The following is a 21675-nucleotide window of genomic DNA, read 5'->3' as shown; positions in this document are numbered from 1 at the left end:
CGTACAAAGATTGTGCTTTTTTTGCAAATGCACTTTTGTTAAATCATCTGCCGTTTGGTGAAATTAGCTGTGATTTGATGATAAATTAACATTGATTATATGCAACGCAGGACAAGCTAGTTAACCTAGTAATATCATCAACCATGTGTAGTTAACTAGTGGTTATGTGAAGATTGATTGTTTTTTTTATAAGATAAGTTTAATGCTAGCTAGCAACAGGTGATCAGCCTGCCACGCATTTTGTAGAGGCGTCCAAAAATGCTGATTACCGATTGTTGTGAAAACTTGAAATCGGCCCTAATTAATCGGCCATGCCGATATAGCAGAAAAGGAGAGACCAACTCGATATTAATGCCTATGATTTTAGAATGAGTTGTTCGATGAGCTGGTGTCCATGTACTCTTGGTCATACAGTGTAGCTCAGTATGTGTATTTTATGTAGTATTTTTTTTTTTTTTGCTCATCTTGATTAAGTGGGACAATAATTTTGGACCTGACTGTATGTGCTTTGCATGCATTGAGCCTTTATCGAATCCCGGAACGGTGGGAATATATCCTGACTGAGAAAAGGGAATATATCCTGTTTGTTCCAGGTGGAGTTTTTATTGGTTATTGTACTGCAGTAGAGTCCCAGAAAGAGCATGATTGTGGAGTTGAGCATCATGTGCAGATGCCCCAGTCTGTCACAAAGTGTTACCATTGTTGCTCCACTGTGTGTCTGTATGTAGATAAGCCTGTATAGGCTATTGTTGCAGAGATTTTGATACAGCCTGTGCAGCCTCTGGCCATTTAGCAGTAGTTAAGAGGCAGCCAGGGATGGCACATGGGTGTGGGGTGGGGGTGAGGGCAGCAGTAATAATAGTGATATATGGGAGGGATCTGTGACTAGGCCCTGCTTTCTGTTGAATTTCACCCAGGCCACGCTAGGCTAGATGCCCACTGATCTTCTAGGTTAAATTCCCATCTAGGCTAATGCCCACGGCTCATCTGATTCTGCTTGACTTCATTAAGGTAGATCAGGAGGGAACTGCTCTCTGTCCAAGTTGCTCAGAGTAGAGGAGGCCATGCGTAAGTACAGGGTGTTTCTCAATATGCATACTAGCATGTTTCATGCTCAGAAAACACCCTCTGAGGAAGTTCTGTTTAGTACGTTCTTGTTAGGACGAGAGCGTGGAGAACGCATAAAACATTACATTTGAGAAACAGTTAACTTTTGGGTCCTCCTGCCGTTCATATATTTTTACCAGCCAAAATATTTTTTCCCCTGTTTAGAATTACACCAACAAAACACAAAAATCAGATGAGCACGCTCTGTAATGTTTATAAAATAATTATATTACTAGTAAGAAGTAATGTGGTATATTTTAATTTAAAATGTTTTAACTTTTAACCAAAATAACACGAGTCAAACATTTTCACTTGCCCCTTTTAAGGGTGGGAGGTTGTGGTAGCGTGACTAGTCATGTTTGTGCCTGTAAGATTGAGTCTGACTTGTAGAAGTGTGGTCTTCTCTTCCATAGCAGTTGAAACTCAAACATAGAAAAACAACCTAGCTTGTGAAAAAATTAATGTAAATAGCCAAGAAACACAAGGACAGTAGACTTTCAGTAGACTTTCGTTTCAAGTAAATTAGACTAACTTTTATGCCTGTGCGCAGCGCTTATGAATATGAATCTTTCACTCAGCTCTTCATGTGAGCAAAGTCCCCAAGCAGTGTTTCAGCGCGAGGTGGAATAGGCTATATAGGATTTGTAGTTCTTTGACTTTGTGCGATTTAATTGACCAGCTATGAAACAAAACGACAGAAATACTTGAAACCAGCTACTTTAGTATTTACTATAAATGTGATCATACTTTACTATTTTTATTCACATATGTGAGTGAAATGCTCACACTGTGGAGCCCTGACCACCTGCCAATGTGGCTAGTGAAATGGACATCTTACCTGCCAATGCCTAAATCTACCCGCAGGTGTCGGGTGTTAATTTTAGGCCCAGGTTGGTAGTGATGTTAATCGGTTAGCTGCCAAAAATGCATAAAAAAATGCAAAAATGGTCATCCTTGTTGGTCTATTGGGAAATCAATTGGCACGTGTGTATTTTTGTTGTCGTCGTGCATCTTATTTATCACGTGCACAACATACAGAGTCAAGTTTGAGGAGTGGAATAGCCTACCACCTGTCAGGCAGCTCGAGAACTCCTCAAAAAGCCTGTAGGCTACTGGAGTGAAACCTGCTGAATGAATGATTAAAAAAAAAAAAAAAAAATTGCGTCAAATTGGCAACCCATCCCTTATGGGATTAATTGACAAATAAACAAACATTGCAATAATTCACTATGGTTTTAAAATCCAGTCATTGCGCAACAATGCAATCGCATGTTAACTTTGGCTATTTTATTTCTCAATCTCAATCTCATTAAAGCACACATACCATTCATCTTTCGGGTACATAGTCTATATACTGTTAATTCGGAAAGTATTCAGGCACCTTGACATTTGACAAAATTGTTTTTCCTCGATCTACATAGAATACCCCTTAATGAGGAAGCAAAAACAGTTTTTTAGAAATTGTTGCACATTTATGAAAAATAACTAATTCGCATAACTATTCAGACCCTTTGCTATGAGACTTGAAATTGAGCTCTGGTGCATCCCGTTTCCATTGATCATCCTTGATGTTTCTACAACTTGTTTGGAGTCTACCTGTTGTAAATTCAATTGATTGGACATGATTGTGAAAGGCACACACCTGTCTATATAATGTCCCACAGTTGACAGTGCATGTCAGAGCAAAAACCAAGCCATGAGGTTGAAGGAATTGTTTGTGGAGTTCCGAGACAGGATTGTGTCGAGGCACAGATCTGAGGAAGGGTACCAAAACTTTTCTGCAGCATTGAAGATCTCCAAGAACACAGTGGCCTCCATCGTTCTTAAATGGAAGAAGTTTGGAACCACCAAGACTCTTACTAGAGCTGGTCAAACTGAGCAATCGGGGGAGAAGGGCCTTGGCCGGGGAGGTGGCCTAGAACCCGATTGTTACTGACAGAGCTCCAGAGTTGCTTTGTGAAGATGGGAGAACCTTCCACGTTGACAATCATCTCTGCAGCAGTCCACCAGTCAGGCCTTTATAGTAGGGTGGCTAGATGGAAGCCACTCCTCAGTAAAAGGCACATGACAGCCCGCTTGGGGTTTGCCAAATGTAACCTAAAGGGCTCTCAAACCATGAGAAACAAGATTCTCTGGACTGATGAAACCAAGATTGAACTTCTTGGCCTGAATGGCATCTGGAGGAATCGTGGCACCATCTCTACGGTGAAGTATAATTGTGGCAGATTCATGCTGTGGGGATGTTTTTCAGCGGCAGGTACTGGTAGACTAGTCAGGATCAAGGGAAAGATGACTGGAGCGAAGCACAGAGATCCTTGATGATAACCTGTTCCAGAGCGCTTAGGACCTCAGACTGGGTCGAAGGTTCCGCTTCCAACAGGACAACGATCCGAAGCACACTACCAAGACAACGCAGGAGTGGCTTCGGGACAAGTCTCAATGTCCTTGAGTGGCCCAGACAGCCCGCACTTGAACCCGATCGAACATCTCTAGAGAGACTTGAAAATAGCTGTGCAGCGAAGCTCCCCATCCAACCTGCCCGAGGTTGAGAGGATCTGTACAAAATGTCAAAGTCGAGGGGTCTGAATACTTTCCAAATGCACTGTATAGCCTGCCTACCGTTGACTATCAAAACGTCACCCACCACTTTGCAATGTGCGCTTGATGCAGTATAATGATGCAGTATAATTGTTTGAAAACTGGATGTTTTACTTAACTTCAAATAATGAGGCATGTCTTACCTTGCTTCAAAATTAGCCTTGTGGAAATCAATCCATAGAAAACCAATTATTTTATAAAGAATTCCTCATGCCATTAACAAGCATTTCTCTCTTGTTCTATTGCTTTTCATATCAACATTCTTTCGTTGTCCAGAAGCCAAAGACACAATCTTAGTCATATTAGCAACCCATCATAGTTGTTGCGATTAGATTCCCCCTCTTTCGAAGTTTCTAACTGAGATTTTCATCTGTCACACATGGAACTGCTCGCATTAGGTGCTCTGTTTACAACACATTGAAAATTACATTTTATTAGCTGCTTCATTACAGGAGTTGCGTCTTCAATAATAGGCTATATATCCTTTTGACTAAGACGATCGGCTTGCTATTGTTGCATGTTTCCATTAAGCTCTTAATGACACATTTTGTGTGTGTGTGTGTGTGTGTGTGTGTGTGTGTGTGTGTGTGTGTGTGTGTGTAATATCAGAGCGTAAGAGGCGAAGCGAGAGGTTTCACTCAACAAAATCTGTACAAAATAAGTCCAATGTGTTTCTATGGGCTTATTTTGGGACTAAGCTTGTTGCCTGCCTTCCCGCATTGTTAGGTCGGAAACATATAATGACGAGACGCTTCCACAGATCTCTGATAGTATTTTCTGTTGGTCACGTCAACCGTGTGTTGACCGGTTAATAAGGGTCAGTTAGTCGGCAGCAAAATTGACAAATTTGCATCCCTGCAAGTTAACTTATTTTGGACGGTAGGGTCCCACTTGGCCAACATCCGGTGAAATTGCGGAGCGTGAAATTCAAACTACAGTATTATAAATATTTAACTTTCATAAAATCATAAGTGTAATATATCCAAATAAAGCTTAACTTCTTGTTAATCCGCGGTGTCAGATTTCAAAAAGGCTTTACGGCGAAAGCACACCATGCGATCATCTGAGGACAGTGCCCTGCATACAAAAACATGAAAAACATATTTCAACCAGACAGGTGCGACACGAGTCAGAAATAGCGATATAAAAAATGCCTTTACCTCTGATCTTCTTCTGTTGGCACTCCAAAAGGTCCGAGTTGCATCACAAATGGTCCTTTTGTTCGATAATATCCTTTATATCCATAACTTAGCTGGCGCGCTCCAGTCAATAATCCACCCTGTTTCCCTCCATCAAAATGCATACAAAATGAATCACAAACGTTACTAAAACTTTTCCAAATAAGTCAAACAACATTTATAATCAAACCTGATGTACCCTAATACGTTAATAAAATATACAATTTAAGACTGAGAATCGTTATTGTCTTTACCGGAGAAAAATACCAAAGAACGCACTCTCATCCACGCGCTTGGAAACACTACAGCTATTTTTTGGGATGGTTTGTCTGCGCGGTTTCGCCTGCCATATCAGTTCTGTTATACTCACAGACGTAATATTTACAGTTTTGTAAACTTTAGAGTGTTTTCTATCAAAATCTACCAATTATATGCATGTCTTAGCTTCTGGGCCTGAGTAACAGGCTATTTACTTTGGGCACGCTTTTCACCCGGGCCTCAAAATACTGACCCCTATCTCAAGAGAGGTTAAACAGTCAAAAATGACCTAAAACTACTGTTATGCAAGGTAGATGTCAATTCTACTTAGGTAGCTAGCTCCAAATTCTTTGTGGCTAGCCAGTTAGCCCTATTGACTTACATTGGACTTACCATTCACTAAAACTTCTTCCAGCCAGGACAATGGCAATAAAGACTAAACAAGATTATACATAAAGCAAACGTTTTACTTCATAATTATCAGCTAGATATATATGTGGATCGAGCTGACAAGATAGTTTAACAGGTGAATATGACCAACTAATGTTATGCAAGGTTAGATGTAAATTATTTGTGGGTAGCTAGCTAAGTAACAGGAACGTTAGAAGCTAGCCAGTTTGCCCTACTATGTGCTTCTGATTTACGTACACTACAGTCGGTATTGTAGGCAGGTAAACATGCCACCATTAACACAGTATGTATTTATTAATGTATCAAGATAAAATATTGTAGTCAGGCAACATATGAGATGTGAATGCGCAACATTTAATTTTCGAAATCAGTTTATTTTCTCACGCTTCAGCTCAAATAATCAGCAGCATTAATTTCAAGAAAATTTGCATTGCTTTTACGTGGTTGCGTCATATTCCTGTGACTACTTTCCGTTGAAGCTTGCATCTATGCATGCTTCAAAATATGTACAAATGGAGTACACATCCGAGAAGTGCCCTCTGTGCTCCGTTTCTCATACTTTGATTTGGACTCATAATCCAACCCTCCCATGCTCCAGTTTGCGTGCTTGCAGCACGGTAGTATGCATTTTGAGTAACACCCACAGTGTCTCGCTCGGACTGTACCTCATGGGTGAATTAGCGCTGCTGAATATTCATCAACGCGACACCACATTCTCATCTACTAGGATACATTTGATAGTTCAAGACAGATGATATCTAGGCCTACATGCTTGCACTGTTGTTGGAGGGTAGGTCTATAGGGCTGTTTGTGCGTGTCTAACCACTTTCAACTCCACACCCACAGCTTCCCCCTAACGTAGCACGAAGGATAGATGTTCAGGCTTGTCTGTTGTTAGCTGCTGACGCGCACACTCCTTACATGTAGCTAGAGTCAGACAACACTGCACCGACATACTGCACTAACAAGCTCTAGTACACACCACACACACACACACACACACACACACACACACACACACACACACACACACACACACACACACACACACACTGTAGCTAGCAAGAATATCAACTAAAAAAAGAGGCTGTCGTTGAACGAGACACTTTCTTTTGTGGTCATTGAGTTATTGACTGTGGAAACCACGCAGACAACAGGGGAGGTCCAGTAGGAGCAGTAGCAGTCTGTTGTTTTGAATAGGTTGGAATAGTGAACTGTGCAGCCTGTCTGGCCCCTTCAGTGTGAAGAAAGGATATGAAGATCAAGCTCTGTTCTGTCATGTCTGAGTGTGCTTGCTTATGTTTGGTCTTAGAGGTCTACATGACTCGTGACATTCAGGCCCTAACCTACCCAGTCTGATTGCTTCCTCCAAATTTACAGCCCTGCCCTGCTGAATCAGAAATAACTTCCCCCATATCCATTAGCTGCTTGTCACTGTCTGTCCCCTGCTCCCTGAGCTGCCGCTCTGCGTGTGTGAGTGTCCATAGCAACGGCTCCGCTTTGGGCTTCTCAATGGCAAGACGTGAGAGAGCTGTTAGCTAGCTACTTTTTGTCACTCTAAACTCACAGAACATTTATTTTCTGTGTAAGACTCCCCTGTCAGCTCAGACAGTGTTCTGGTCACCATGTTATGATCTTAGTCAGATGTGACTGTTCAGATACATTGCACAGCAGGGGGGGAAAAAGTAAATAATGAAACCTGTTCAATTTGGTTTAAATAATGCAAAAAAAAAGTGTTGGAGAAGAAAGTAAAAGTGCAATATGTTCCATGTAAGAAAGCTAACGTTTAAGTTCCTTGCTCAGAACATGAGAACATATGAAAGCTGGTGGGTCCTTTTAACATGAGTCTTCAATATTCCCAGGTAAGACGTTTTAGGTTGTAGTTATTATAGGAATTATAGGACTATTTCCCTCTATACCATTTGTATTTCATTAACCTTTGACTATTGGATGTTCTTATAGGCACTTTAGTATTGCCAATGTAACAGTATAGCTTCCGTCCCTCTCCTCGCTCCTCCCTGGGCTCGAACCAGCAACAAAACGACAATTGGCGCGCGCTAACTAGCTAGCCATTTCACTTCGGGTACACGAGCCTCATCTCGGGAGTTGATAAGCTTGAAGTCATAAACAGCGCAATGCTTGATGCACAACGAAGAGCTGCTGGTAAAATGCACGAAAGTGCTTTTTGAATGAATGTTTACGCGCCTGCTTCTGCCTACCACCGCTCAGTCAGATACTTAGATACTTGTATGCTCAGTCAGATTATATGCAACGCAGGACACGCTAGATAATATCTAGTAAGATCATCAAACATGTGTAGTTAACTAGTGATTATGATTGATTGTTTTTTATAAGATAAATTGAATGCTAGCTAGCAACTTACCTTTTGCTTACTCTATTTGCGTAACAGTCTCCTTGTGGAATGCAATGAGAGAGAGGCAGGTCGTTATTGTGTTGGACTAGTTAACTGTAAGGTTGCAAGAGTGGATCCCCCGAGCTGACAAGGTGAAAATCTCATTCTGCCCCTGAACTAGGCAGTTAACCCACGGTTCCTAGGCCGTCATTGAAAATAAGAATGTGTTCTTAACTGACTTGCCTAGTTAAATAAAGATTAAATAAAGGTGTAAAAAAAAATAAAAAATAGGCACCCAAAAATACCGATTTCCGATTGTTGTAAAAACTTAATCGGCTCTAATTAATCAGCCATTCCGATTAATCGGTCGACCTCTAGTGCAGACAATGGAACATGACTATTACTGCAGTCCTTCCCTCACACCCCCAACAGTCTTCCAGGTCAGACAAGCTACAGTTTGATGTTCCTCTGTGGGAGAGATAAGGCTGTTTTTATAGTAGTTGTGGTTGGCTATAGCCTAGCCTATGTTTTGTCTCTGTCTAAGCCTTTTTATATTTGAGTTTTGGGGACATTTGAGCAATCTTTTTTTGTTTTTAAATTGTGTTTTGTTTTTTTCGCCTCTGAGTGCCATTCACCACAGCAGTGAGTGCTCATCCCTCTATGTAAATGGAATCCTGGGAGCTCTTTCAGAAGAGCACTAAACGCATTCAATATCCTTTGAAGATTTAACCAGCTATGAGTCAGAATACATAAGTTTCACAGCTGGAGTTTGTTTTTCCCTGTAGCTGACAGGCCTCCGGCTGCTGAGTCAGAGTAGGCTAACCACCTGAGAGAGCCGCCACTCTAACCTGAGCCAACGTCAGAGACAAGGGAGGCTCAGTCTGACTTAATACAGTGGAATGATGGAGCTGATGCTGCCGCTATGTGCTGCTGTTAGGGGTCATTGTGCTGCTCTCTGTTCTAAACGACCTGTTCATTGTGGCTGAACTTCTCACCTTGAGGTGTAAACTGCTCTGATTAGCCTATGTTAAAGGCTGATCCTTCTGGTGACCTGGAAGGAGTTATGTGATCCTTCCTTAACCCATACGAAGTCCCATCCAGTTGACCAGCTCTTCAAAATGATGAATGTCTTAAATGGAGCTGCTAGGGTTGTGCATCTTTCCCCTTCAAGACGATTCAATAGATATCTAGGTACATTGTTTCCGATACGATACAGAAACTATACGTTTTAGTTTGAAGTGATTCAGTTAGATTAGAGGAACGAATTGATGTGATCCGATGCACTAAAATTTGTTCCATAAACACATATCCATCTTTCATTCTAAATTAAAAATCTACTGCTGATGAAGCTCAGGAGCTGGCCCTCTGAGCTGGCCCTCTGAGCTGGCGTGTATATATATATATTTTAGATCTATGGTCTATGTAGACAGCTGAGCCATAAGGGAAACTGGGCATCTACCACACCCAACACTATCAGAAAGGGGGAGCAACTTTTGATTTCAAATCACCATCGCCCACTAGCTCCTTTGTCATTTTTAGAGAGAAAGTGTTTATATAGCTAGTAATGTATTAATATTTATCTTTAAAAATCAACTATGACATAGCCAATGAGAGTATATACAGTGGGGAGAACAAGTATTTGATACACTGCCGATTTTGCAGGTTTTCCTACTTACAAAGCATGTATAGGTCTGTCATTTTTATCATAGGTACACTTCAACTGTGAGAGACGGAATCTAAAACATTCTAAAATTCAGAAAATCACATTGTATGATTTTTAAGTAATTAATTAGCATTTTATTGATTGACATAAGTATTTGATACATCAGAAAAGCAGAACTTCATATTTGGTACAGAAACCTTACGGAGATCATACGTTTCCTGTAGTTCTTGACCAGGTTTGCACACACTGCAGCAGGGATTTTGGCCCACTCCTCCATACAGACCTTCAGGTTTCAGGGCTGTCGCTGGACAATAGGGACTTTCAGCTCCCTCCAAAGATTTTCTATTGGGTTCAGGTCTGGAGACTGGCTAGGCCACTCCAGGACCTTGAGATGCTTCTTACGGAGCCACTCCTTAGTTGCCCTGGCTGTGTGTTTCGGGTCGTTGTCATGCTCGAAGACCCAGCCATGACCCATCTTCAATGCTCTTACTGAGGAAAGGAGGTTGTTGGCCAAGATCTCGGGATTCATGGCCCCATCCATCCTCCCCTCAATACGGTGCAGTCGTCCTGTGCCCTTTGCAGAAAAGCATCCCCAAAGAATGATGTTTCCACCTCTATGCTTCACGGTTGGGATGGTGTTCTTGGAGTTGTACTCATACTTCTTCTTCCTCCAAACACGGCGAGTGGAGTTGAGACCAAAAAGCTCTATTTTTGTCTCATCAGACCACATGACCTTCTCCCATTCCTCCTCTGGATCATCCAGGTGGTCATTGGCAAACTTCAGACGGGCCTGAACATGCGCTGGCTTGAGCAGGGGGACCTTGCGTGCTCTGCAGGATTTTAATCCATGCCGGTGTAGTGTGTTAATGGTTTTCTTTGAGACTGTGGTCCCAGCTCTCTTCAGGCCATTGACCAGGTCCTGCTGTGTAGTTCTGGGCTGATCCCTCACCTTCCTCATGATCATTGATGCCCCGCAAGGTGAGATCTTGTGGTAGGTGATCAAATACTTAGGTCATGCAATAAAATGCTAATTAATTACTTAAAAATCATACAATGTGATTTTTCTGGATTTGTTTTAGATTCCGTATCTCACAGTTGAAGTGTACCTATGATAAAAATGACAGACCTCTACATGCTTTGTAAGTAGGAAAATCTGCAAAATCGGCAGTGTATCAAATACTTGTTCTCCCCACTGTATATACATATATCGCACTGTTCAAAAGTTAGGTGTGACTCAGAAATGTAGTTGTTTTTGAAAGAAAAGTAGACTTTGTTAATGTTGTAAATGACTATTGTAGCTGGAAACGGATGATTTGTTATGGAATATCTACAAAGGCGTACAGAGGCCCAATATCAATAACCATCACTCCTGTGTTCCAATGGCACGTGTTAGCTAATCCAAGGGACCAATGCACTCATATCTTAAACATTTGAACCCGGGGACTGATGCATATCGGTGAATCGTTACATCCTTAGGTGCCGTCCATGCTGAAGCTTTTGGGCACTAGACCTCTCTCTATAGTTGGAGATTGAGAAACATGCTGTCTTTGCCGTAGCTGTGCCCAGAGCTACTATTCCACCAACCCACTGAGCATGAATGGCTTTCAGGGTATTTATTTTGGGGTGGTAAAGTGTAATCTGTGGCTTTTAGTACTAATTCCAGCTTTGGACCAAATGCCTTTTATGAATTGTAGTAATAGGCCAATGTTTTGGGAATACACTAGAATATTTAGGCTAATACATTAATCATTTGCACCATATGCTGTTCAGCTCTATCTAGATGGACCTGCATAAATACACTATCACCCATATGAATGCAACGTAAAAAGGTAATAGATGTCTGCTTAACCCACTATATGAACCTCTTGGGTTAGTTTTCGTTCACCCCAACCAGTTAAAAGCCCCTCTTCTTCCCCATCCACCACTCAGTAGAGCAGCGGCAGGACCAAAGTGTGACTAATTAACTCTCTGGTGTACTGTAAAAATGTGAGCTCTGTCTGTGATCCAGGCTTAGCTCTGCAGCTGTTGACATCTGCGACACTTTCAGCCATGTCAAGTTCTATTTGGACATGATATCACCATGACCCCTGCCCCATTTTTTTACTACCAACCTCCTACCCTGGCCCCAACGACTCCTAAACTGTGTCAATAATCAAATGTCCTTGCCCAATGTAGGCCTACACACACAAAAAGCAGTTCCCTATAGCTAAGGGAGTGTTACTAAGTAGGTTAAACCAACGTCACATCATGATAGAATTCAACTCATTTTTGCCAAGAACACTATAAGGAACCATGAGTTGTTTTCAGAAAACAGAATTTCCGTCACCTTTTGTTCTAAATGGCCTGTTAGTGACATGTACAGTAAACAACTACACGTCTATAGTAGATTTACAATGGTGATATTCTATCGATCCTCTGAAACTAAGCCTGGCCATACCTCTAGAGACATAATCAGAGGTGTGGCCTACTATCTCCAGTCTAGGACAGCATTGATGAATAGTAGAGAAGGGAAATAACAGGTTCTGATGGAGTGAGCGAGCCTGAGCCATGAAAATACAGGCTGTCTGGTCTTAGATTACATATGTTAAGATTAGGCCTACGGTTTCCATGACAGCCCCCACATTCACTGACCCTCCCGGCCTCCAGTCTGGAGAGTTGTGGCAAAGTGTGTTTGCTAAATAGACAGAGCAGGATTAGATCAGATGGATAAGAGCACGACTACTTTAGGGCCGAGGATTAGCGTTTCCGATTGTCGTTAGTTACTACTAACCATGGCATGGTGACGCATCATTCTTCATGTAATGTTTGCCTGCTCTGTATATGCTCCCTTAGCTTTTACACAGACCGATACCATTCAAACAGTACTCTGACTCTGAGGGCATGGTGCATGGTTTACGCAGTGCTCAGATGAGATTGTTCTGTGGCTGCTCTGTGGCTTTGTTTCTCTGAAGGCCAGGTAAACGGCTTCCACTGGAGATGTGCTAAAGCCAACAAAAGGATGATTCACAGGCTGGAGTGTTCTGGAGCCTATTTCTCATCAGCGTTGTGCTTATGCCTCTGACGAGTTGACTGCCACTGCTGAAGACATTGACTCACCTCTGAATTGTGTGTGTGATAGAGTAGTGTTGGCTAGCTGCTAAGCTGCTTAGCACATGGCTGGGAGCTTAGCTCCACTCTGTTTGGCTGGTGGTACACTGCTCTGGTTGTGGGCCTGTGATATGACTGTTGGGCCTGTGTTATTTTGTGATGGGACGAACCAGTCGGTGGTCGAAGCCTGATTATCTGATCGCTTAATTACATGGCTTTTGGCTTGGTGGTTTATGAAGCCCCTGGTAACTGGTATGCAGGTTGGACTTTGGGAAAGTTCAGTAGCCAGGGACACACACACAGTCCCAGACCAGCTCTCCAAGCCTCTAGAATTTTCTAGCCTCACAGCTTCCTCATAAGACTTATTCACCACACAGCTGTCTGTTTCAGGGTACACACCAATATTATTGTATAGGCATAATTTGGCTTGTTCTTAGTATAAACACGGTGTGCTTGTGTGACGGTTGGTTAGCACAAGCAAGTCAGCTGATGATCATGTCTTAAAGCCTACAGCGTTGGACAACTCGATGCTTTTCTGTTTTCTGTGACAGGCAGCCAAGCTGTCCACAGTGTCTGCGTTTTAGGGTTGGATGATTATATTGTGAATGGGTATGGATCCACGTACCGGTATGGATTTTTACAATGTCATTTTATAACAATATTTTGATAGTGCTAAATTATACTGAACAAAAATATATAAACGCAACATTCAACAATTTTACTGAGTTGCAGTTCATATAAGTAAATCGGTCAATTAAAATAAATAAATTGGGCCCTGATCTAATGGATTTCACATGACTGGGCAGTGGTGCAGCCACCCACTCAGAATGAGTTTTTCCCCACAAAAGGGCTTTAGTACAGACAGAAATACTCCTCAGATCCATCAGCTGTCCAGGTGGCTGACCTCAGACAGTGAAGAAGCTGGAAGTGGAGTTCATCGGCTGGTGTGGTTACAAGTGGTCTACGGTTGTGAGACTTGTTGGACGTACCTACAAATTCTCTAAAACTATGTTGTAGGCGGCTTATGGTAAAGAAATTAACATTAAATTCTCCGGCAAAGGCTCTGGTGGACATTCCTGCAGTCAGCATGCCAACTGCTGGGGCGGCAGGTATCCTAGTGGTTAGAGAGTTGGGCCAGTAACTGAAAGATTGCTGGTTTGAATCCCTGAGCTGACAAGGTAAAAATCTGTCTTTCTGCCCCTGAACGAGGCACTGTTCCCCGTAGGCTTTCATTGTAAATAAGAATTAGTTCTTAACTGACTTGCCCAGGTTAAAGGTAAAAAAAAATATATATATATATGCACATTTTAGTGGCCTTTTCTTGTCCCCAGCGCAAGGTGCACCTGTGTAATAATGATCATGCTTCTTGATATGCCACACCTGTCAGGTGGATGGATTCTCTTGGCAAAGGAGAAATGCTCACTAACAGGGAAGTAAACAAATTTGTGCATAAAATGAGATAAATTAGCCTTTTGTGTGTATGAAAAATGTATGGGATCTTTTTATTTCAGCTTATGAAACATGGGACCAACACCTTACATTTTGCATCCATATTTTTGTTTAGTATGAATGGAAAGTTATACAAATTGGCCAACTTTGCTGTCAGTTTTGTCCAAGTTTGGTCCGGGTATAAAACTATAAGAATGGAGAAAAACCATTAATATCACTAATTAATTTGTTGCCATTCTAGGATCATGCACTAATCTTAACATATATTTAAAACTTTTATGATTCAGAAACATAAAATACTGCGCCACCGCCATAAATTATAAAAATATTGTGATATGATATTTTGGCCATAACACCCAGCCCTAGTGTTTGTTTGAGAGCTGGGCTTGGCTAAAGTTCTTGGCCTCCACTTCCTCTTTTGTCTGGGAAATGGCATCAGTTAAGTGTCTTCCTGTTGGCCCTGACATGAATGTAAAAGAGCAGGAAATATAGCCTTATCACGTTGACATGATTCTAGTTTGAGCTTTCATTTTTTTCATCCTTTATCTTAAAGCTGAGGCGAATGCTTTCTGATGACTGATATTGACTGAACTTTTTGGGGATAGTTTATAGGCCTAGCACATTTAGACTCGTCATTTGGAGGCCGCATGCCATTACCTCTTCTCTCTTTCCTGGAGAAGTGTCTGAGGTGAACCTACCTAACGAGCATCTGTCTTACTGCCTTGTACTCAGTCTTGACCTAGACCAATCCCCTAGCTGCAGGCTCCAGCACGTCTGTCTGCGTGATATGTAGGCTGAAGACGAAGCCTGTACAAACATGCTCGCTTGTTTGCTCACTTTCTCTCTCACACTGTGTGCGCTCCATTCAGTGTTTTCATGATTGCCAGTGTCCCCGGTTTACTTCAAGGTTAGTTTGACTCTGGATGTGGTGTCTGAGGTAAATTCCCCTGCATTTTCTCTGTGTGTTAAATGCGTTGGAGAGAATGGCCTCTTGCAGTCCAAATTGAGGAAGTGTTGTCAATCCCAGGTGATCCTTTCCCTCTGGGGAAGCTGGAGGTTCTAATATGACCCAACACTCAGTCTCTGGAGCGCTCACAGTCTCTGGAGCGCTCACAGTCTCTGGAGCGCTCACAGTCTCTGGAGCGCTCACAGTCTCTGGAGCGCAACTTCTCTTTTAATAGTTACTCAATGAGATTCTTCAGAAGGATTTCAGAAACATCCTTAAACAGGAAGGCCTGCCTAAAACATTTATCTTTGAAAATGGTGGTACTTAACTCTGTTCTTTTACAAATTCCCTTAACCTGAAATGCATTAATGGGCTCGTTTCTTTGAAAAGCTGGTTTAGATATTTAGAAGATGATAGCTAGTCATTTAGGTTAGTCTGTGCTGGCAGGTCACTGCAATCTTTAGATAGTCCCTATTAAAATTGTAAATTTAGCCCAGCATATATCTGTCCATTTTAAGATCGGTCAATCTCCCAGCCCTGCTCTCTCAATGGTTCAGAAGCTAAGCCCACTATAAGTAGCTTTCCCCTGGACATAAAAACACTTAAATCTGCCTATTTTAGGCTGCTTTCAATGGGTTTATTCCAAAAAGGAAACGTTTGTCAAATGCGGTAAGTCAGTACTGTAAGAGCGTTATAGTTTTATGTCCTTCTAGAACAGCATCTAGAGCAGGAAATAATTGAAATCTGCAGTGGCTTGACTTTGAAAAAAGAGCAAAGCCAACAGTACCTTTTTTTTACTGTATCATTTCAGTTCTTAGTCCTCTGTTTCCTAGAAATATGTCCCTCAGTTCAATACCTTGAAATACATATAGTATTTATTGCTAAACAGAACATGTAGCTAATTGTTTTCTCTGACTGATTGCTATGTGTCTCGCTCTTGCTCTGCTTGCTGCAGGTGTGTCCCATGCGACCCTCCTGCACTCCAAATCCCTACGGGGTCACCGCGAGTGTTTTGAGAAGTACCACCTCATCGCCAACCAGAAGCTGTCCCGCTCCAAGGTCTCCCGCAGTGCCTATGAGGGAATGAAGCTTGCCCTGAGCCAGAAGATCAGCCGTATTGTTCAGTACGCCCAGAACAAAGACTCCGTCAGAATAGAGGGAGGTCCGGGCTGCCGGGGGGGCAAGCACCAGCTCCTTTGCTACAGCCAGAATGGAGAACGTACACTTCTTCCCCAGTCAGACGCCCAAGTGCCTCGCTATACCCCATGCTGGAACCAGGGGACGGGGGCAGGAGGGCTGCCGGACTACGCCACAGGCATGCTGGAGTGCCACTCGGCCGAGGGGCTGGGGCTACTGGAGGACGGGCAGGGCCTGTGGGGGTCCACAGGGAGGAGGGGTCTTCATAGCCACAGCCAGTGTTCTGGAGGAGACCACCAGCTGCTGCACTCAAACAATGGCCACAGCAGAGACGAGTGTGAGTTCTTTATACCAACTGTAATGAACACTAACTGGCTTCCTCTATTCCCAACACACCACACTGGCTGTGGTCAGATGTTCTACCCCTCTGTTCTCCAGAAGTGAGCTCTCTGCATACAGAATAAACATTGTATTGATGTAGCCTAAGCATGGGGCTAGAGGAAGCCTCTGGGAACGAGTGCACCATTTTAGGAGGGTAGAGAAGTCAGACTGTAGCCAGTGTTATTTAGCCCAGTCATCACTGGAGAGGCTTCAGGGGATCTGCCTTTCCTGCATACATTCCCTTCATCAGAGACAGCTCAAGGCTGGATCAGAAGGTGTCTGCCTCTGTGATGAATGGCATTGAGTGGGAGGAGGCGTGTTGAAAAGGGAGGAAACGTGGGAGGGAGACAGATGGGATGTGTCGTGTCCATTTCTCTCCTCCTGATCTGTTCTCTGATCTTTTTTATATGGACTCATTAATGGCACACAAGACAATGTAGTGATGCAGGCAAGGGCTCAGTTTTTAGAGCATCCTCCTCACACATTCCTCCTTGACAACCACATTCCCTCCTTTCCCCATACCATCACACTCCAGAGAAAAGCTTTCTCTCTCCTACCTCAGTGTCCACGTCCCGTCCCTGTAACAGCACCAATGTTTTTTGTGCCTGCTGTACGTCCTTTGGGTAGAGGGATAACTCCCAAGGACGGTGGCTCTTTCATGCTGTTGTTAGAATTCCATTCCTTTAGTAAATGACGACAGTGTAGCTATATGACTCTTCGCTCTGCGTAGTTCGTTGTTGCTATGTGTCAAGTCCCTGAGGTTGCATTAGTTGTTTAGTTAGAGGACTGTTCTGAACAAGTTCTTTACTTTATCACACATGCTGTGTTGTTCTTGTTTTGTGACCCAATCTGTGTTTTATCTTCCAGTGATTAAAATGAGTGTGGATGAACTCCACCAGCTGAATGGCCAGCTCCTGCTACAGATTCAAAGTAAGAACTTCAATAGATGGCTATTAAAGTGTAACTGTGAATTATATATTTGAGTGCATGGGTTTGAAATGTCTCTTGTTTTAAACGACCATAAATGGAAGGAAGTGAATATGTTGCATTATTGTTTTTGATGTGTCTTTGTGGGGTGGAATTATGTTTTGCTGGTACTGTGTTGTCATTGCTGTCTGCCCCCTCTGCTTAATCTGTTTAATTGATTTCCTTGTTTGTCACAAATTGTTGTCTTTGTGTGTGGTCCCTGGCCTGCAATATACTGCTTTGCTCTGTGATCTCTGTCGTGTGTGTGTGTGTGTGTGTGTGTGTGTGTGTGTGTGTGTGTGTGTGTGTGTGTGTGTGTGTGTGTTAACCCTGTGCTATACTGATCTCTGCCTCCCCCTCTACAGAGGTGTTTGAGGAGCTGACGGTGGCTGTACAGGAGAAAGACTCGCTGGCGTCGGAGCTGCACGTTCGTCATATCGCTATCGAGCAGCTCTTCAAGAACTGTGCCAAGCTTCCCTGGCTGCAGATCAGCCGAGCCGGGTCCGGGGTCAAGGCCAGCAGCAATGCTCCCGTGGAGTGAGGGGAGTCTGGGGGTACCTACCTGGCTTGGCTGCCTCTCTCAAGGGGCTGGCTGTCTCACTCCCAGGGCTACAGACACAGGCTGGCCTCTAGCCAGTGCCCTTTGTATTGTGAAAGACTTGCTGCGTGGTGTGGTTTGTCTCAGATGAGTGAGGAATGGACTTGGCCTCCTCTCATCATGCTTAAGGCTTTCTGACTGCAGTACTTGAATAAAGGGCTTGAGGAAAGGCAATAAAATTGAAGGACTTTGGGAATCATCGACTTCCAAATGGGAACTGTGGGTTTTTGATGCCATCTGTTGGTGGACCTGTTGCCTATGCAGATAAAGTATTTTTGAAAGAATGTCTATTCAAATGCATTTGATTCAGTGACGTGAGCAAGATCTTGTTTGCATATCTAGCTAAAGTTGTTTTCTTTTCACCACCATTTTATTTTTTTGTTTTCATCTTTTATATTTAGCCTTCTTTTGTTATTTTCATTACACCATTTCCTCGCTCCTCAGCAAATATTTTGTTGACTTATTCTGCAGCTGTGGTAACTGTTTCTAAATGAGGAGTGAGATTTTATTTTGTAATCTGTGCAGTGAAACCCACTCCTGAGGTTTGAAGATTCTGTTACATCACCCACAATCTAGTTCTAAGTGGAGGTGGGATTTTAGCTGTTTTGGATTAGGGTTGAATTGATATTTTTTTGGTTTTGTATTTTCATTTTTTGTTAGTGGCATGCTGCAAATGCTATTCTCTGATCGAACTTAAGTTCTCTTTCTTTTCAACTGGTAAGGTATTTTATGGCTGTCGAGCACAAGTCATGCTTGTAGTTGATCAAGGGAGTGACATGAAATACATGCTGAAAGCAGAGAAGGCCCGACTAAGCGTTATATGGTCCAATCGCCAAACCAAAGTATTTTATTTGCTTCAAGGCAGCAAATGTCAGTATTTATTATTTTACTTGTGGCCTACAAGTATGGGCCTCGCTAGACCAACTAGAATTGATAGTGAAATGCAATAGAATACACTGATACCAAATTCACCTGAAATGTGGATCAATGACAAATGTGTGATTCTATAACATAGGTTTAGCTGTAATGTCCTCTGTTATGAACCGTTCAACACTTCTCCCCTGGTTTCATGGTCTGTTATGAATGTATGTAATCAATTATTTCAATATTGTTTTTCTCTTCTGGTTTTGGGTTTCAAATGTGATTTGGTTTGTACTTATTTTATTTATAATTTTAGCCAATTATTTTCTGGGGGTAGGCCTATGCCTTGTGGAGTTCAAATGTATGGATATGTGAACTCAAACTAGACTGCCGAATGCTGTTTTTATCTTAACAGGATGTGTCCATCAATTACCCTTGCCTCCTGCTTTAAGGGCACTGATTGGAAGGAACCAATATAGCTGAAAGAACCCAAATAATGATTTGTTTCACCTATCCAGCCTGGTCAGATCAGTGATTTTGAGAGAGAAAAAAAGTGACAAACAAATGAACTATTCATGAACATTTGGGTAACAGATGTACTAAGAACATGATTTCTTTATGTTTAGACACCCTCAAGTGGTGGTTTAAAATTACTGCAGAGGTTCGTACCACTGAAGTGGAGCCTCTTGGGATAGTTCTATAATTGGCCCAACATGAATTTGTATGTTTTGGGAAGAAAGAAACACTTCAAATCAGGTTGTGATGTATTTGAACCTCCCAATGTCAGTCACCCTCTTTATAAGAGATCAGATTTAACCCCTTTGGGGTTTACACAAAAGGTTTTAGCTCTGCTTTGTCTCATCCTGGTTTTGTTTGGATTAATAGGTGTGTTCTTCTGAGCATGAGTTACTGATTTCTAGATACACTTAAAATAAGGGCTGTTTCTTGTAGACTTCCCCTGGTGTGACGTTTTGATAACCAAGTAAATCTCTCTCAGACAAGGTGACTTATCAATGTATTCGGCTCTATTTACTCTGAATCTAAAATGCTAATTTGCATCAAAGTAGACATGCAAAACTACGAATCCCTGCAAGCTCCTGCACGTCATCTCAAGCTGACACGTTTGCTAACATGTATTGTCAGTTTAAAACTTGCTCAAGACAGTTCACAGAATTGTCGATTTTTAAAGAAATGTAGCCAATTTATTGATTACTACATTTAGCTAACATTAGATACTTAATCCAGAGAATCTTACCTTTGCCTCGATTCTGCAGTCTCACCAGGATCATGCCATTTGTAGTTCTTCGTGATAGCCACATTAACAGCTAATTTAGCATTTCATTTTTGGGGGGTAAATACAGGTGAATATATTGTTAAGTTGCCTTGTCCTAGAGAGATTTACATGGTTATAAAAACATCACACCAAGGTAAGCCTGCATGAAACAACCCTTATTTTTAGTTTTTCAAAAAAATCCACTATGGGGAAAAATTAATGGTAGAAGAACAATATGAAACATTTCCCTGTTTGACTGCTTGTCTTCATGGGTATTATGACTCATACTGTGGTACTAGTGTACTTATACCAGGGGATGGGGTGCCATTTCAGATTTGTCCACTGAGTGGTTTGTAGGTTTTGTAAAATTACATGTCTGAACGGTTGCTTCCCTGGTTGGAAAGACCTGTGAGCCACCTGTGTCTGTCTGGGGTAAATGTCCATTAGCTGTGTGTGTGTATCTGGAAATGTGTACATACATACCCGTTACATTGCTTTCCCCTTTCTGCTAAATTTGACATGACTCATTATTTACTTGGTCTGATATACATTAAATGGATAGTTATACCAAATGACAAAATGACATTGCTTTCCTTACCCAGTAAAGTATGCCAGCAATCCATGTTTTGTTTTATTTCCCTGTCAATGTTTCCCGCATTTGGCATATTAGTTTTTTTGAGCATCATGTCCAACTCTTTCGATAGTATCTCAAATGTATTGTGAAACTCAGTAACTTATAGATGATTTGAACATGATGTGCAAAAAATGCTAAAGTCGGTACAAGGACTTGAATGGGATTTGTGCCACATGCTCCAACATTCTTTTGTAAGAGGTGCCAGGAAAACTTAACCGAAGCATGGATTGTCATCATACATCGTCCAGTATGTCATTTGGGTGAACTATCCTACATATAGTAATGTGTGAACTATGCCTGTGCTGTGTGGATTTCTTTGTAGAAAATGTTTATTTGTGGAGCTGACTGCCTATATGAATTGTCTAAATTGTTTTGTATTTTTTCCAAAATATTTCAATAAAATATTTTTCATACATTTTCTGTTTGGTGTCATATTGTCTGAATAGATGTAGGCAAGGTATGACAACAATTGAGTTGACTACAAAACAACTTATGAGATGTTATGGAATCTAGTAAATTACCAATTGTCTCTAATCAGAGCCCTCTGGCTGTGTTCGAGACCGATCCAAGACCAGGGCAAATTGAGTCGAGGGGGGGGGGGGCAGTCAACAAGACTAAAAAAATGCGAGTCCAAATCAAGACCATGATTGTAATTTTGTCAAATCACCACCACAGAGTTCAAAATGTCCAGTATTTCTGTGTTCATATTTCAGAACATATGGATTATTTAGACATTCTATATTGTGAAAGAGTGCATGCTGAGGGAAAATAATCT

The 21675-nt window shown here is 42.0% G+C and overlaps 1 protein-coding gene across 1 annotated transcript in view; it reads left to right on the top strand.

The window, feature by feature from the left end:
- Positions 1-21315, top strand: part of LOC118391166 (protein EURL homolog) — a 28798-nt gene extending 7483 nt beyond the window's left edge. Inside the window, exons 3-5 of the mRNA XM_035782266.2 lie at positions 16006-16524; positions 17436-17498; positions 17900-21315. Of these exons, the coding sequence (XP_035638159.1) occupies positions 16006-16524; positions 17436-17498; positions 17900-18075 (758 nt within the window). The 3' untranslated portion in view covers positions 18076-21315. The remainder of the gene's footprint in view (positions 1-16005; positions 16525-17435; positions 17499-17899) is intronic.
- Positions 21316-21675: the final 360 nt, after the last annotated feature.

This window comes from Oncorhynchus keta, chromosome 12, assembly GCF_023373465.1.
Source record: "Oncorhynchus keta strain PuntledgeMale-10-30-2019 chromosome 12, Oket_V2, whole genome shotgun sequence".
In the NCBI taxonomy this organism is placed as follows: domain Eukaryota; kingdom Metazoa; phylum Chordata; class Actinopteri; order Salmoniformes; family Salmonidae; genus Oncorhynchus; species Oncorhynchus keta.
This window is presented reverse-complemented; position numbering and strand designations above follow the sequence as displayed.